The 17,468-nt window shown below is 40.4% G+C and overlaps 1 protein-coding gene and 1 pseudogene across 25 annotated transcripts in view; both read right to left on the minus strand.

The window, feature by feature from the left end:
• Window positions 1–17,468, minus strand: part of SYNE2 (spectrin repeat containing nuclear envelope protein 2) — a 326,831-nt gene that overhangs the window by 43,929 nt on the left and 265,434 nt on the right. For all 24 annotated transcript variants that reach the window (XR_015134181.1, XM_086320335.1, XM_086320332.1 and 21 more), the window contains 6 exons: window positions 17,193–17,347; window positions 16,941–17,085; window positions 14,558–14,652; window positions 13,112–13,346; window positions 6,739–6,933; window positions 4,418–4,543 (listed from right to left, as the gene is read on the minus strand). Coding sequence is in view for 23 of the 24 variants with exons in the window: in XM_086320335.1 (XP_086176461.1) it covers window positions 4,418–4,543; window positions 6,739–6,933; window positions 13,112–13,346; window positions 14,558–14,652; window positions 16,941–17,085; window positions 17,193–17,347 (951 nt within the window). In the remaining variant the exon portion in view is untranslated. The remainder of the gene's footprint in view (window positions 1–4,417; window positions 4,544–6,738; window positions 6,934–13,111; window positions 13,347–14,557; window positions 14,653–16,940; window positions 17,086–17,192; window positions 17,348–17,468) is intronic.
• LOC147364198 (lactoylglutathione lyase pseudogene) lies at window positions 7,721–13,033 on the minus strand (annotated as a pseudogene). Its single transcript, XR_015134185.1, has one exon. The product of XR_015134185.1 is annotated as a lactoylglutathione lyase pseudogene (transcript).

A 17,468-nucleotide genomic window follows, 5' to 3' on the forward strand; every position in this document is an offset into this window, starting at 1 on the left:
CCCTTGTTTTACGCTCTCAAGGCCCCTCTGTCCTTTTCCCTTCTTATACTCACCATGCTTACAATTATGCACATATGGTGTCATATGTACCCATATGGTAGGACTCTGGTCAACATGTATCTCTCCAGTAGCCTAGACTATCAGCACCACACTGGCTGAAGCCATGACAACATTTCTCACCAGTGCACTGCCCACTTAGCACTTACCAAGAGACCTAGGATAAAGTAAATCCTCAAATATCAAAATGTATGATTGAAAGAAAAGAATTTGGCAGTATGTCTCAGGAGCTTTAAAATGTTCCTAAATATTAAGTGAAAAAGCAAGGAATCAAACAATATATTGGGTGAGGTCTACTGAAGTAATCTATTAAGGCTGAAAAAGTTCACTTATTTCTATAAGTATTTCAAAACTCACACTTCCATTTTAAAAAGAAAATACTCCAGATTTGCTACCAAAACTAATTGCAAAAGAGAACATGTCAGGTAAGTTTGCCTTTCTTAATTTAACAAGATAAATTTTCTATACTGCAAAAGTACCTGTGAAATTCCAACTGTCCATATGGAATGTGATGGAAAACTTGACTACATAAAGTGGTGCACTGCACAGGCTTTGACTGAACTCTAACACAGCACAATAGCATTTAAGCCTTCCTGTGGATTCAATTATTGTTGGGATTGTCAAGTCCTATTTCTCTACACTACTAGCTGGGTAAAAAGAGGATCAAAAAAATGAGTGTGTGTGTGTGTGTGTGTGTGTGTGTGTGTGTGTGTGTGTGTGTGTGTGTGTGTGTGTGTGTGTGTGTATCGGTCTGTATATGCATAGAGTATCTTTGGAAGAAAATGTAACATATTGGTAACGCTGCTTCTGTGGAGAGAAACTGATGGAAAAAAAGTTTCATGTATACTTTTTCCAATTCTGAACCATGTGACCACATTACTTATTCAAAAAATATTTAATGAAGAGGTACAAGCCTCCAGTTATAAAATAAATAAGGCACAGAGAGGTAATATATAGCATAAGAAACATGGTCAATAATATTGTAATAACTTTGTATGAGGACTGATGATTACTAGACATCGTGGAATCATTTCATAATGTATGCAAATGTCAAATCACTATGTAGTACACCTGAAACTAGTATAATATTGTATATTAACTATATTTCAATAACAATTATTTTAAAAATAAAACTATCCCATGGATTCAATCATTTGACAAGTTTTGTGAACATTGATGCCCACTATAATGATAATAATTTTCATAACAGTTTATAGTTAGCATATAAAATATGATTGAAGGCAGGAGAGGGGTCCGACAGAGGATGAGATGGCTGGACGGCAGGCAACATTGACACAATGGACATGAATTTGAGAAAACTCTGGGAGACAGTGAAGGACAGGGAAGCCTGGCATGCTGGAGTCCATGAGGTTGCAACGAGTCAGACATGACTGTGATTGAATAACAACAACAAAGAAATCATACACATATACAGACACATATAACCATGTAAATCAACTTCCCCATATGTCAACTTGGCTGTCATGGTAATGTAATTTTCCAAGGAGGAAAGTAAAGTTTGAGTGGTTAGGTATTTCCCCCAAGTGACTTGAGAATAATAAACACTGCTCTGGACAGGCTTCAGGTTACTTGGGATCTCTTTGGAATATGGTCATAGGTTGAATGAACTCAATGCTCTTGCCCACTCTCCCCAATTCTTTGCAAAGAAAAATAGAATGCTGAGGCTATGGAAATTGAAAGGATCCTAGTGGAAACTGAGAATTGTCCTACTTGGGAGAAATTATGCCTCCTTATGGGCTTTCCATCTAGTCAAAGCTATGGTTTTTCCAGTAGTCATGTATGGATGTGAGAGTTGGACTATAAAGAAAGCTGAGCACCGAAGAATTGATGCTTTTGAACTATGGTTTTGGAGAAGACTCTTGAGAGTTCCTTGGACTGCAAGGATATCCAACCAGTCCATCCTGAATATTCATTGGAAGGACTGATGCTGAAGCTGAAACTCCAATACTTTGGCCACTTGATGCAGAGAACTGACTCATTCGAAAAGACCCTGATGCTGGGAAAGATGAAGGCAAGAGGAGAAGGGGACAACAGAGGATGAGATGGTTGGATGGCATCACCGACTCGATGGACATGGGTTTGGGTGGACTCCGGGAGTTGGTGATGGACAGGGAGGCCTGGCATGCTGCAGTCCATGGGGTTGCAAAGATTCAGACATGACTGAGTGGCTGAACTGAACTGAACATGGGCTTATGGTTCACGTTTTGCACAGGTTTCTGGACTTGATGGGAGGAAAGTCTACGTGTCAACTCAGAGGGACTCCAAGTCCTCTTATCTGTTACTTGAAGCCTAGATCCAAACTTAAAGATATAGAGATGATAAAAAACTTTGAAAATCAGGGATAGACAGGAACCTTCTTAACCTAAAAAAGGCATCTACTAACACATGACCAGCAAAAATCATACTTCATGGTGAAATGAAAACATTCTCTTTAAAATCAGGACTGACACATAGGGGCCAGCTATCAATGCTTCTACAATACGGCTGTGGAGGTACTGACCAACGTAGACGCAACGGAAGTATAAGAATTAAAATAACCAAGAGAGTCATTATTCACCAATGGTAACTGTGTTCATAGACCTCCAAAAGAACTGACACGATTATCAGGCTTAATAAAAGAGTTTAACAAGACAGTTAAATATAGTATCAATGCAGAAAAGTCAGTCACATTTCTAGGCATCGGTATAAACAAAAAATATAATTAGGAAAAAACAGTATTTTCAATAGCTTTAAAAGTAACACATCAATAAATCTAACAAAAGATGTACAATACTACATAAAGAAAGTTATGAAACATTCAGCATGGCTAAAAGGAGAAATATGCCATATTTGAAAACAGGAGGACTCAATGTCAAAAAGATGTTAATTTCCTCCAAATTACTCTATAAATTCAATACAGCTCCGCTGTAACTCTTATCAGGATTTCCATTAGTTTGACAAACTGCTTCTAAAAGCTGTGAGAGACCAAAGAACCAAGGACAGCCACACTCACGTGTGAGAATGAGGGATGGATACACCACACCTGAAATGAAGATCTATTCAAATAAAACACAGTACTCAAGATAATTTGGTATAAATGCTAAGATAGGCAGACCAATGGAATAGAGCAGAGAACCAAGAATTAAACCATGCATATATGGAAACCTGATATTGGACACTGGACTAATCAGTAAATGGACAACAGAATAATAGGCATCTATATGAACAAAACAAAAATCAGTGCTTCAGTGAATAAAGATACTCTGCAAGTGTAAAAAGTAAAATTTGAAAACTTTAAGAAGGAAACGTACAAGTATATCCTTGTGACTTATCTACAGAGTAATAGTACTGCTTATATAAAGTTTAAAAACAAAAGTAATACTGCTATATTCCACCGAGATCTACATGCCCATGTAGTAAAATGATAAAGAAATACATAAGAATCGTAAAACACCAAATTTAGGACTGTGGATACCTCTGGGGACAGGGAATACCTTGGAGATCATACAGGACATTTGAACTGTACTTGTAATATTTTATTTCTCTGCTGGCTGATGGTTTCATGGAAGTTTGTCATATTATTTGTTATGTTTGAATTTTCTTGCATGTTAGAAATGTTTACAATGAAGAAAAACGGTTCAGGCAGGAAGACACTAATTTCCAGCACAGCTTGAAGTAGGAGACTACTCAATTATTCCTAATTATTTTCAATTAGATCCCTGAAGTCACTAAAGGAAGGAAAAAAAATTAAACTATATTCCATTAGGCTGTGGATGTCTTTCCAACATAAAATCTCCAGAAAGGAAAGAGATGGAGGGAGTTCCTAACCTGGAAATTTAACTGGTCCAAATTCCTATTGGTGAGTTTGCCTTGTCTTCTGCAAAGTCCTGACATACCCAGGAATTTTTGAGAGTGTAGTGTCCATTAAGCAGAATATAGCTTGGAAAATATTACAGAAACATTGTATTTGAGCAAAACCCCTAACTACTGTCCTCTAAAAAATTAATTCTTCAATCAAGCTTTAATTTCAAACACAAGGCCATTTGATAAAGGAAGAGCTTTCAATGTAATCTCAGAGACCACATCTTACATTACAGAGGAGAAACAGAGGACGATTTGAGGGCAAAATCCCCCAAAAGAAGAATTTCTGATAAATCTTTCTAGCCTTCACACATGAATCTCAAAAAGCATGGATGCTAGTTGTTTCAGCGACCAGCATGGTGTATTACAGAGAAGGTAGAAAAAATATTTTCCAAGTGGACCTGAAAACTTGTTTCACACAGACAACGAAAGACAAACACTTCAACTTCTCAGAAAACAGCTGAGTGATTATCTTGAACACTACTTCAGAACTCAATACCTTAATCAGTTCTTTTTCTCTGTGGAGCTCCTCGTGAAGTTCTGGAAGAGGGTCTTTACTTTGTGCTTTTAAAACGTGCAGCCTGTTTTTCAACTCCTTGATTTTCTTTTCACACTGGTCCCAGGTCTATTTGAAAACAGTGTTAAAATTGGTAAGTACTTTTCTGTTTAAGAATGAATTACAGGAAAAGGATAATTAACTTAATCCATGTAATTGCTCTATTAAATGTGTCTTTGTAAATCACACAGACACCCAGGTCCTTGTCTCAGCCAACAAAGCAGCTGGGATGACAGGATGTTCAACGCCTCTCTGCAGTGTTATGTGGGGCTCATCTTAACCACTGGGTTGCTTTTTGCTTAGAAATACTTCTTCCTCCCTCCCCATATCTCTGATCTAGCTAACTTGTTTCTATTTTAATTTGGAAAAGTTCACATTTCAAAGGCTACTGGAAAGATTAATTTTTAACATATCCAGTCTTGGCCATACACTCTACTAACACTGAAAAGCAAAAGCACTCAACCACTTTTCTTGTCTTCTTTTCTAATGCCGTCCCTCTGCTCTCTCCCCACCTTCTAGACATAGCTTGGCTTTAGTGACCCTTTCACAGTCCAGTTTCATTCTATTTCTCACCACTGTTCTAACTGTCAGCTCCTGCTTGGAGTGCTTTATAGTTTATAAAGCTTTTTCAACTTCACTATCTCGCTGTAATTATAATAAGCTGAGGAGACAGACAGGGCAAGTGTTAGTATCACATTTAAAATGGGAAAACTGAAACGCAGAGAAAACTGACTAGTCCAAGCACATACAGTTAGAAGTAGGATGAACTGACAGAGCAGTGTTGACATGCACACACTACCCCGTGTAAAGTAGATAACTAGCAGGGAGCTTCTGTACATATAGCACAGGGAGCCCGGCACAGTGCTCTGTGATGAATGAGCAGGGTGGGAGAGAAGCTCAAGGGGAAGGGGATATAGGCATACACACAGCAGATTCACATGGTTGACAGCAGAAACTAACACAACATTGTGAACAAATTATACTCCAATAAAAAAAAAAAAAGTGAGTCGATCTAAGGCTACAGTTTCCCTTGTAGATGCCTTTCTTTCATACTAGATCTTTTCCTTAAACCTTACATTACTGAACAAATAGTTGCCTGTATTTTTTTTTTTCAATTCTGCCTGTATTTTCAAGGGAGATTATAATTCATTAGGATAAGTTTCTATTCCTGATATTACTAAAATTACTCTCCTGAAGTTACTAAAAACAGACAAATACGGAGTCAAACACTATTTTACTCCTCAGTGCAACTGACACTTAAATATCCTTGGGTTGGCCCAACTATATGCTAACCCTCACTGAAGGAGAAGCCACTTGATCTAGTAACATCAATACTGGAACATAACCAAGAAGAAAGTGAAGGGAGAAACAAAACTGTGAGTCCTTTCCACTTCCACCAAACCTTCACTTGCATTTACAAACATGGCACGTGCTCAACAACGGTCTGGGAGTTAACGAATTTCACGTAGTGTGTACACCAAATAAAATTTAGATACTTTATAGGAGAGCTGTTCAGGCCCTAACTCAGCACATATTTATTCTTTATTCAGAAAAATATCTCTGACAAGCTTGGTTATCTGGTTTTGATACACACCCAACAGATTAAAGAGTGGGCTATAAGGAGTTAAGTATTCTCAGAGAAATAAAAAGTAAAAATAGACAGCTTAACATTAAATAGAAAGAGAGAAAAACCATAAAAACCACATATGAACTCAAAAAGCACAACAGCACAGGAGTTAAGTTCAAAGCAGCTCAGAGTTCTTAAAGAACAACTTGGGATTTTTTAACATTAAAAAAATTAAGGATTTTTCTAATAATCACTCAAAAGACATTATGGTTTTTAGAGGTACAATCATAAATTATCTGGGAAATTCAGTTATATGGAAAAGTGGATTCTTTGAAGGTAGCAGAAAGATGAAGCATCACTATGTTTGCTTCCATATACTAGATTCAAAGACAGACTACACGTGGAACGTTAGCTTTGGTTACTGAACTTCCGTTGAACGTGAGTTAGTTTCCTGTTTCAAAAGGTAAATATAAAATAGCACCTCAAGTATTTAGATATTAACATTAAGCTTTTCCAGTGTTATATTATTATTTTAAGTAACTATCATGATTTGCAGATCAGCAGGACCTGACCTATGGTCCCTTGGAAAACCCACAACATTGTGAATTCCTAAAATCATTGCCATCTTTGCAGAGCAAACAAAAATTCTATGTACTACATTTAAATACCATGAAAGGAAAAGAAAGTGTTGAGTTACCTCTGTAGTGCTCTGGAACCGTTTAATCATTTCTCCAAGTTGGAGTTTTGTGTCCTTCCAGTTGTCCTGAAGTTGACTGATTCTCTTGTTAACTGACTCTTTAGTTTCCAGGTTAGCTGTGTTCAGTAACTTTTCCCCAGCTTCCAATGTTAATGCATAGGTAGTCTGCCACCTCTGGAAATGAATTTCTTTATTCTTAAAAAAAAAAAAAAAAAAAAGTAATTTGCTTAAGCCTTTGATGTGATCAAAATATGACTCTCTGCACATGTTTGTATTTCCTTCAGAGCCTCTCTTAAATATTAAACTAGATATAAATTAAACAAATCTGGTTAGAATACACACACACACACACACACACACACACACTCATTCACATCAAAGGCTGATATTCAATTGAGTAGACAGCATACCACCAAATGATGTGTTCTTAAAACAATTTCCAAGCGTTGATAAAAGGTGTATAAAAATACACTTCACAGAATAAAAGTCTATAAGATAAAGGAATTCAAGAGTATTAAGAAAATGACTGGAGTATTAGATCTGATACTAAGAGCAAATACCATTATTATTATGATATAGTCAGCTTACTCCTAACCCACATGAGTAGAATGTGTACATTATGCTAAAAAATACATTACCATATGTAAAAAAAGAAAGCAAGTGAGAATTTGCTATGTAACACAGGGAACTCAACCCAGCATTCTATGACAACCTAGAAAGATGCAATAGGGTGGAAGATGGGAGGGGGGTTCAAGAGGGAGAGGACATACGTATACCTGTGACTGATTCATGGTGACGTGTGGCAGAGGCCAACACAATATTATAGAGAAATTGTCTTCCAAAATTGTATTTTGTTCTATACTTCTCAATATTGTACAATTATAATCTTTGATAATTACTAGTTACTCAAAATAAATAAATAATTTCTTTTTTTTTTTTTAAGGAGAGAACAAATAAAAAAGGTAAAATACAAAACTAGACATTTTTTTTTTTTTTATCTAAAATTTTATTTTATTTCAGTCTGAGTATTGCCACTTGTTCAAATAGCTCACATAAACCCATTCCATCCAAAAAGGAAATATAAAATGCTTCTAACAGCGTAAGCACAGTTGGCATGGCCTATCCAAAGGTTTTCCAATAGTGTCTGCACGCAAAAAAAAAAATCTAAATGGAGTTAAGCCATAAACTGGATGTTCTTATTATCTGTGCCGTAAGAAATATTCAACATCAGTTTGGTTTTAAAAACCCATCAAATATCAGTCATGGCAAGGAAGACCACTGAGCTGACTTCTGATAACTAAGTTATGTTATCACTGAACGTAACGTATCCTACATGATTGCTGCCATGCGGAAGACCTTGGGGTAGGGGCTTTTCATAAGTAACACAAGCACCACTTGCACAGGAATGGCCGGGCATTCCCAGAGCAGCCGTGTGCTCCTGACTTCCTCCACTGCTTCTTCCTCACCATGGTACTCAAGCCTCCAAAGCTGAGAGGGCAATGCTTAAACTCACTGAAGGCTTTTACAAAGAAGACTAATGAAGGAGATGTTGTGAGGTACAGCTAAATACTAAAAGTGATGACGATGATGAGATCTTGAGTACTTGAGCCTATTTATATTGCCTTGGATTCACTGATTTTGCATGTTAGTCTGCTTTCTATCTCACAGGACACTGTGGAGGATTAAGTGAGATAAAGTATGTGACAGTCTAGTTTGTGTCTGCATAACCAGTATATAATATTCCCATCCTCCTCCCCATCCCCAAAGAGGCTAGTCCTTGAACTTTCAGAGTACTCTGTAAAGAAAAAATTAGGATTTCTATCTGCATCCGTGTCAGCATGATTCTAAATTTCTCCCGAGAGTCACTTCTCTTTTGTAAAATAAACTTTATACTATTTGAAATATACGTGAAGCTTTATTTTTGTTCAGGGTTTTTAACTTCTCATTGTGAAAAGTTACTTCTGAGGAACTGAAACCCCAGAAGGTAACCATAACAAAAACATGTTCAGTGTTTTTTTATATTTTAAATGATGGTTCAAAGGCAGACTTGTAGACTTGTATCTCTTCAGGAGATGGAAGGCAAATGCAGCCTCTGAAGGGAACTGTTCTAATTATTGCCTAAAAAAGTAAAATTATACAACTATATTCAAGGACATAAAACAAGGCACTACATTAAAACTAGGATGACTGAACAACAGTTAGGGGGAAACAGCTGAAAGAGTAAAGGGAGAGAGATTTAAGAATAATCTGAGTTGGGACAAGGATCCATCAGTCCTGGATGCTTCTGTTATCTGAATATCTTGAATCACATGATTTCCTGTTCTACCTTCTACAATGTCTCCACTGAAATTTCAAATCAGCATTCTCACAGAACTAAATAATAGTTATCATTGTGTTGGGATTCAAAATTTCAATCCAGTAACCATCAGGATCTTGAATAAATGCCAGGCCTTTCATTTTACCATCATCAGGTTTCTTCACAAATTTGACTCCCAGTTCTTCAAATCTTTTACAAGCACCATGAACATCGGGAACAGCAATTCCAATGTGACCAAATCCTCGAGGGTCTGAATTGCCACTGTGGTAACTCTGGGTCTCATCATCTTCCGTGCCCCAATTGTGTGTCAGTTCAAGTGTAGCTTTTCTGGAGAATACCCATGCTACTTTTTCATCTTTATCTTTTGGGATGTCATTTTTATCCTCATAAGCCAAGAAATAGAGTGAAAATTTCATAGTGGGGAAATCAAGTTTCTGGGGTAGTGTCATTCCAAGAATTCTCGTATAAAAATCCAGTGACTTCTTAGGATCCTTAATTTGCAACATGGTCTGCTGCAAGAGAAAATCCTTGGTGCTGGGGTCCGGGTCGGAGCAACAGCTGAGGGCAGCCTCGTCGGTGAGGCCGCCGGACGCGGGCTGTGGTTCTGCCATGGCCGCACTGCTGTATCACGGACGACTGTCTCCGGGAATGCAAGACGTACCCCAAAACTAGACACTTTAGCACTTAAACACTTATATACATCAGTGTTTGCCCTAAAGGGATAGCTTTTAAAAATTCTCTTTGGATATCATATAGATTTTCTTTTAAAAGGGATTGAAACCAAGTATTTATATTACAAAAACGAAGTAAAAACTTTACAACTGATTCATATTTCTCAAAATATTTGGTTTCAGAAGAAAAAAATGGCTTTTATTTCTGTTGTAAATATGACTTCCTTTATTTTCAAATTTCTCAAGGGAGACATAATATAGGCATTTTTCAAACTGGAAGCTGATATTTTAAAAAAATCAACTGAGCATTTATTTACAAAGATAGTCTCAACAATACCTAGGATAGCCAAAATGCAAAAAAGAGGTAATTTCCTGGTGGTCCAGTGGTTGGGACTCCAAGCTCTCACTGCCCAGGGCCTGGGTTCAACTCCTGGTTGGGAAACTAAGATCCCAGAAGCCATATGACCGAAAAATCAAAACATCAGAACAAATAAACAAAGAAAAAACTCCATGAAAACCAAATGAAAAAAAACTGCAATTCAAGGAACACTCCCCCTCCACACTTGTCCTTCTAATATTGCTGACATAGCCACTGTTACAGACGTCTTTTAGCCATTTCAGATTGAACTCATCAAAAGACATGCTTCTCATCCAGTCTCCCCTGATTGGTCAGCAGCACACTATTCACCAAGATCCTCAACCTCCAAACCTAGAGTCACCTAGATTTAGATTTTTATTTACCTGCCATATCCAAACCATAAGCACATCCTGTAAGCTTCACCTACAAACAGCCTTGTTATCTTCACTGTGATCACCCTTGTCTTCTCCATCCTAACAACTAACCAAGACCACTGAAACAGCCTAGTGAGTTACAGCAGACTGTATTTTTCACAGAATGACCACAACAATATTACCAGCCCCATATGCTCTCCTAGAACCTTGCCCCTCCCCATCAACTGGTGGTACCTCTACCCCTTCCTCTTGAACCCCTGTGGGCACATGTGATAGCCTTGATTAACAGAGGATGGCAGAAGTGGCTGATGTCCAAGGCAGGGTCTAAAAAGGTGGTGTAGCTTCTCCCTGGCTCTCCTTTCCATGGGACATGCACCTTTGAAGCCATGAGCCGGATGTAGGGAGTCCGGCTACTGGAAGCTGTCACGTGTAGAGTCTACAGGGAATGAAGCCCAAGGAGCCCCAGCTGCTCCACATCCTGGCTGTCTGAGCTGAAGTTCAGTTCAGTTGCTCAGTCATGTTCGACTCTTTGCAACCCCATGAACTGTAGCATGTCAGGCCTCCCTGTCCATCACCAACTGCCAGAGCCTACCCAAACTCATGTGCATTGAGTTGGTGATGCCATCCAACCATCTAATCCTCTGTCGTCCCCTTCTCCTCCTGCCCTCAATCTTTCCCAGCATCAGGGTCTTTTCCAATAAGTCAGGTCTTCACATCAGGTGGCCAAAGAATTGGAGTTTCAGCTTCAACATCAGTCCTTCCAGTGAACACTCAGGACTGATCTCCTTTAGGATGGACTGATTGGATCTCCTTGCAGTCCAGGGGATTTTTCTCAACACCAGAGCTGAAGTACTAGACATGAAAGTGAGGGAGCCTTCAGATGAGTCCAGCTTCAGCTGCCATCTGACTCAAACTGCCTGAGATACTCCTGCTGAGAGCCGTCTAACAGCCCTGACAACCTCCAGAACGGTGTAAGAGAGTAAGAACTCTTCGTTGTGATGCAGCAATAAATAGAGGTAATACGCGGGGATTCCTGCTTCTGTGACCCCACCCCCACCCCCACCCCATCTCCCTCAGAGCAGCCAGAGGACCTTTAAAAACACGAATCATATCATGTGGCCTCCTTTTCCAGTTTCAACAGCTTCCTATTACACCCAGACTGTTATGCAGCTGTCACGCCTGTCTCCAAAATGCTCCTCCATGACTACCTCTCAAGTCCATTTTCTATCACTGCTGTCTACTGGCTACACCCATCGTATGAGCCTTCTTTCTTCCTCTTTTTTGCTAAGATTGTTGCCATCTTAGGGACTCAGGAAAGTTGTTCCCTCTGTCTGAATTGCTCCCCGCCTCCAACCCTCTACTCTTTGCACAGCTGGCTCCTTCTTATCACTCAGGTTCCAGTTTAAATGTCACCTCCCCAGAGATTACCCAATCTAAAGCAGCCACTTAGTCTCTCCATCATCGGCCCTATTTTAATGACCCACATATGCCATGTTGTAGTCCGATAGTTTATTTTTTAATTTGTCCGATTTCCCCCACCAATCAGACAAACTAGTATTTTCTAGTTTATTGATTTGTCTGATCGCCACAGGAGAGCAGAGGTCTTCTATTAGTCCACACAATATAACTAGCATTTAGAACAGTGACCAGCACAGAGCAGGTACTCAATTAATATTTGACACCTAGATAAACAAATGAGGCAAGCACAGGACTTCTGAGGAGTGCTGGTTTGTTTAACTGTCCCTCTAATGTGACGCATGGTTCGATAACTCAATGGAACATGCCCTGGGAATTGCCAACTAAGTGTTCTAAGTTCTATGTTCATCAAGCAACTTTTGTATTGGAAACACTGTTGTCTACATGAATTTGCCCTTCAAGAGTAAGCAAGAATCTGGGACTTCCCAGGTGGCCTGTGGCTAAGACTCTGCACTCCCAATACAGGGGGCCTGGGTTTGATCCCTGGTCAGGGAACTAGACCTTACCTATTGCAACTAAGAATTCACAGGCTGCAACTAAAGATCCCGAGTACCACAACTAAGACCTGGTGTAGCCAAATAAATAAATATTTTTTTATAAAAAAGAGTAAGCAGGAGTCCTGTTGTAAACTACTACTGTGGTAATCATTTATATATTTGTCAGTGTCTTAAAGGTCTGTCATGCTTCCCCACTGGCTCAATGGTAAAGAGTCTGCTTGCAATGCAGGAGATACAGGAGACGCAGGTTCAATCCCTGGGTCAGGAAGATCCCCTGGAGAAGGGAATGGCAACACACTCCAGTATTCTTGCCTGGAGAATTCCACGGACAGAGGAGCCTGGTGGGCTACAGTCCAGAGGGTTGCAAAGAGTTGGACATGACTGAAGCACAAGGCTGTAAAGGTCTGTCACCCCAAACTTCTGCACTCCCCTCCTCATCCGAGTCCACCTCTGTGCCCACAGCCCAGGAGAGCCTCACTATTTCTGGACGAACGGATAAGATTGGGTCTCTGACCCCACAAGGCTGAGGACACGGCTGAGTAAGGTCCCCATGACCAACTGGCCTCCCCCCTGCAGAGAGCACACTTGAGCATCAGAGAAAACACAAAACCTGAAGCGAACAAATATCTTCCAAATAAAGGCACCCTGTGGTTCCCACACTGCTGCTGGGTTCACACTACCTTCAGCTCATGGATCAGGCTTCTCGTTTGGTGGAGGCTGTGGCAGTCCTGGCTCTTCACTGCGGACAGCAGGTGGCTGGTGTCGGCGAGGAAGCGGAGCAGGTCCCCCTCGGAGGTGGTGAAGGACCGCCACTGCCTCACCAGCTCATCGATGTCGCTCTTCCTCTGGCGAACGCCCTGGGCCGCACTCTGCCACTGCCCCTTGAGCCTCGTGAACTTCCAAACAAATTCCGGTCTTGGGGAAAATAGATGGTTAGAGAATTCTGACATTGATGTGTAGAAAAAATAACTAGCAATGTGTAATGGGAACTCAGATTTTCCATTTTTAATTAGAAAGACTATTATAGATCTCAGCCCCATCCAACTTAAACATGATGGGGAATGTGGGGCTGGAGGGGGCAGTGTGTGGGATGGTGAAAGGTGTTGAGCAGAAGAGAACTGCACATGGCCTGGTAGTTTGCTGACACGCATGACCTCGAACAAGCTGTTTTGACACAGATTATGCCAAGTGCTTTACAGAACACTAAGCATGGCGTCAATGGCAAACGGATGAATAGGTAGGTCCCTTGTAATGTTATTGATTACTTGAGGATTGTACACTACACAATTGCAGCAATAAAGAACATGCTTTCTGCAACTACTCAACTATTTCTTTCCCAGATAAACAACACCCTTCATGTGAGAAATAGGACCTTTTATTTATTATGGGAAAAATCATGCTAATCAAATCAAAAGTAGTTAATCATCTTGAAACTGGCTTGAATTTATTACTTCAGAGGTAGGAAGAAATGGGGTTTGTATTTCTTACTTATGCCGAAAGAAGATTCAGAAGCACATGGGTAATGACGGGGAGGAAACGAATGCCTATGGAGACGTATGGAGAAGTCGTTTAGGAGGCCAGGCCCACTCGGGCGGCTGCTGGCAGATGTACCAGCTGTGTGAGCAGGTGCAGCTGGTGCCACCAGGCTGGCTGAGGGGCTCCGCTCAGCCCGACTGGAACTGCCCAGAGACCCCAACCCCATGTTCACGGCAGAGAGAGAAGTCTCTTCTTTCACAATTGTGACATAGCCACCTGCTGGGAACAGCAGTCCTTTGAAATTTATTTTTTAAATAGCAAAATATCATGAGGCTGAAGGTAGAGAGGAAAACACACTATAAAAGAACCCTTTGGAATAAAAAAATTAGTTAACTGGACTTGGCAGACACGTGTTTGCAACTCATCTGATCTGCTAAGCCCACCCTTCTACCACAGGGCAAAGGGGTCCTGATGTTTTTATGGCCACGAAGCAAGGCTTTATCCTAATATACAGCCAGAAGACTGGCCCCATAGCGCTCTATCAATTGCATAGCCACAGGCACTAATGTTAAGATTCATGTGGTAGAAGGCTCGTTCACTCGCATTGCCTTCCACATTCTCACAGCCATCATGAGTCCTGGAGAGCTTACCTCTTCTCTATTTCTGCTGTGTCCAGGAGTTGTAAGCACTGGGTGACATAAGAATCGGCAATTGTCTGGTTTATAGAAACTTCGGCTTCTAACATCTGTACGTGAATCAAAATGTAAAATATTAGTGAAAACTGTTTTCGTGAATTTCCTAATAAAGTCTATGGAGGATATGTGAGATAATTTATTTTCAAATGATTTGAGCCTAACTGCAAAAAATGCTTAATCATCACACCTATGAATACAATCTTAGAAGCAAACAGGTCTAATAATAACTACATCTAAGACCCATTTATTGGGCATTTTCGATTTGAGTTGTTGTTGTTGTTCAGTTGTTCAGTCGTGCCCGACTCTCTGAAACCCCATGGACTGTAGCCTGCCAGGCCCCTCTGTCCATGGGATTCTCCAGGCATGAATATTGGAGTGGGTTGCCATTTCCTTCAATTTGAGAGGCACTCAGTAAAACAAGCATTGTCTCACTTCTTCTTCAGCTTAGGACTCAAGTAAATACTATTAGATCCATTTGAAGAGGAAGAAACTAAACTGTTCAGGAACTAACTCAAAGTTTTCATTTTCAGATTTCATTTTCAGTGGATGACCTTAATGTAACAATGCAGACTGAAATCAGCTACTTTAAAAAGTTACAGTGAACTAATCATGTGTAGTTTGGAAATGCAGGATCTGCCTGTGGAAGGATTTTCAAACATACATCAGTGAAAGTATGAAGAAACTCCTCTGTAAAATTATTTATGTTACAATTATACCAGGTGCCTCAATACTTTATAGAACTGCTCAGTGAAAATAGGAAGAGAAGCTGAAGTACTTTTACACGCTTTTGGTTAAGTGGCACCATGTTCACATTCTAAGAAACCAATGCTGTGCCAGAAGTTCCATCTACTGCAGAAAAATCTAGGAGCTTCAGTTCAGTTCAGCTCAGTCACTCAGTCATGTCCGACTCTTTGAGACCCCATGAATCGCAGCACGCCAGGCCTCCCTGTCCATCACCAACTCCCGGAGTTCACCCAAACCCATGTCCATTGAGTCGGTGATGCCATCCAACCATCTTATCCTCTGTCATCCCCTTCTCCTCCTGCCCTCAATCTTTCCCAGCATCAGGGTCTTTTCCAATGAGTCGGCTCTTTGCATCAGGTGGCCAAAGTACTGGAGTTTCAGCCTCAACATCAGTCCTTCCAATGAACACCCAGGACTGATCTCCTTTAGGATGGACTGGTTGGATCTCCTTGCAGTCCAAGGGATGCTCAAGAGTCTTCTCCAACAGCACAGTTTAAAACCATCAATTCTTCTGCACTCAGCTTTCTTTATAGTCCAACTCTCACATCCACACATGACCACTGGAAAAACCATAGCCTTGACTAGATGGACCTTTGTTGGCAAAGTAATGTCTCTGTTTTTGAATATGCTGCCTAGGTTGGTCATAACTTTTCTTCCAAGGAGTAAGCGTCTTTTAATTTCATGGCTGCAGTCACCATCTGCAGTGATTTTGGAGCCCAGAAAAATAAAGTCTGACACTGTTTCCACTGTTTCCCCATCTATTTGCCATGAAGTGATAGGACCAGATGCCATGATCTTCGTTTTCTGAATGTTGAGCTTTAAGCCAACTTTTTCACTCTCCTCTTTCACTTTCATCAAGAGGCTTTTTAGTTCCTCTTCACTTTCTGCCATAAGGGTGGTGTCATCTGCATATCTGAGGTTATTGATATTTCTGCCGGCAATCTTGATTCCAGCTTGTGCTTCATCCAGCCCAGCATTTCTCATGATGTGCTCTGCATATAAGTTAAATAAGCAGGGTGGCAATATACAGCCTTGACGTACTCCTTTTCCTATTTGGAACCAGTCTGTTGTTCCATGTCCAGTTCTAACTGTTGCTTCCTGACCTGCATACAGATTTCTCAAGAGGCTGATCAGGTGGTCTGGTATTCCCATCTCTTTCAGAATTTTCCACAGTTTATTGTGATCCACACAGTCAAAGGCTTTGGCATAGTCAATAAAGCAGAAATAGATGTTTTTCTGGAACTCTCTTGCTTTTTCTATGATCCAATGGATGTTGGAAATTTAATCTCTGGTTCCTCTGCCTTTTCTAAAACCAGCTTGAACATCTGAAAGTTCATGGTTCATGAATTGCTGAAGCCTGGCTAGAAGTTTAGTCATTAATAAAACAGAGTAGCAAAACAATATTTGGAAATTTATGAAATATGTGAGAGTTTTGCAAATGATCAACCGACAACTGAATTTGCTTAAAGACATACATTCTATGTTTAGGGATTGAAGATTGACAGGTATTATGCATACTTTTACTTAAATCTCTCATCCCATGAGTACTGCCCCAGGGAGAGGGGGGCAGAGGGCAGAGCATGGGTTTATTTACCTCATACGTCTTCTGCTGTTCTAGAAGAGCAGGAAGGCTGTCAGCCATGTTTGCCTTGAGTGTCTCTTCTATCTTCTCCAAAAGCTGGACCCACTTTTCATAGCAATGAAGAAACTTTTCATTCAATCCAATTCCTTGAAGCTCACTACAAAGGTTTAAAAACAGAAGAGACCCACATAACAATGACATTACTGCGCTCAACCGTCAATTTTACCACAACTGAAGCAGAAGCGAGAGCTGGGCTGTTCTGACCTGCAGCGTTCCAGCGCCGTCGCCGTGGCCCGGATCCACTGCCGGTTCACGTTTTGTAATGTCTTCATAGCTACGTCACTAAGTGGGAGCTTGAGGCTCACTTCGTTCAAATGCTCGATATCAGGTGACTGGGCCGTCAGTGCCAGCACATGATTCTATGAAAAAGAAATTAAATTCCAGACTTTTGGATGCCACTAAGATACGCATATGGTGAAAAAGCCTCAGAAATCCTATAGGCCTTTCTTATCTCAAAGATGAGGGAAAGCCAGAGCTTAA

Source organism: Bos grunniens, chromosome 10 (genome assembly GCF_055505025.1).
Source record: "Bos grunniens cultivar Pamir isolate PY7600 chromosome 10, Bosgru_T2T1.0, whole genome shotgun sequence".
Classification (NCBI taxonomy): Eukaryota; Metazoa; Chordata; class Mammalia; order Artiodactyla; family Bovidae; genus Bos; species Bos grunniens.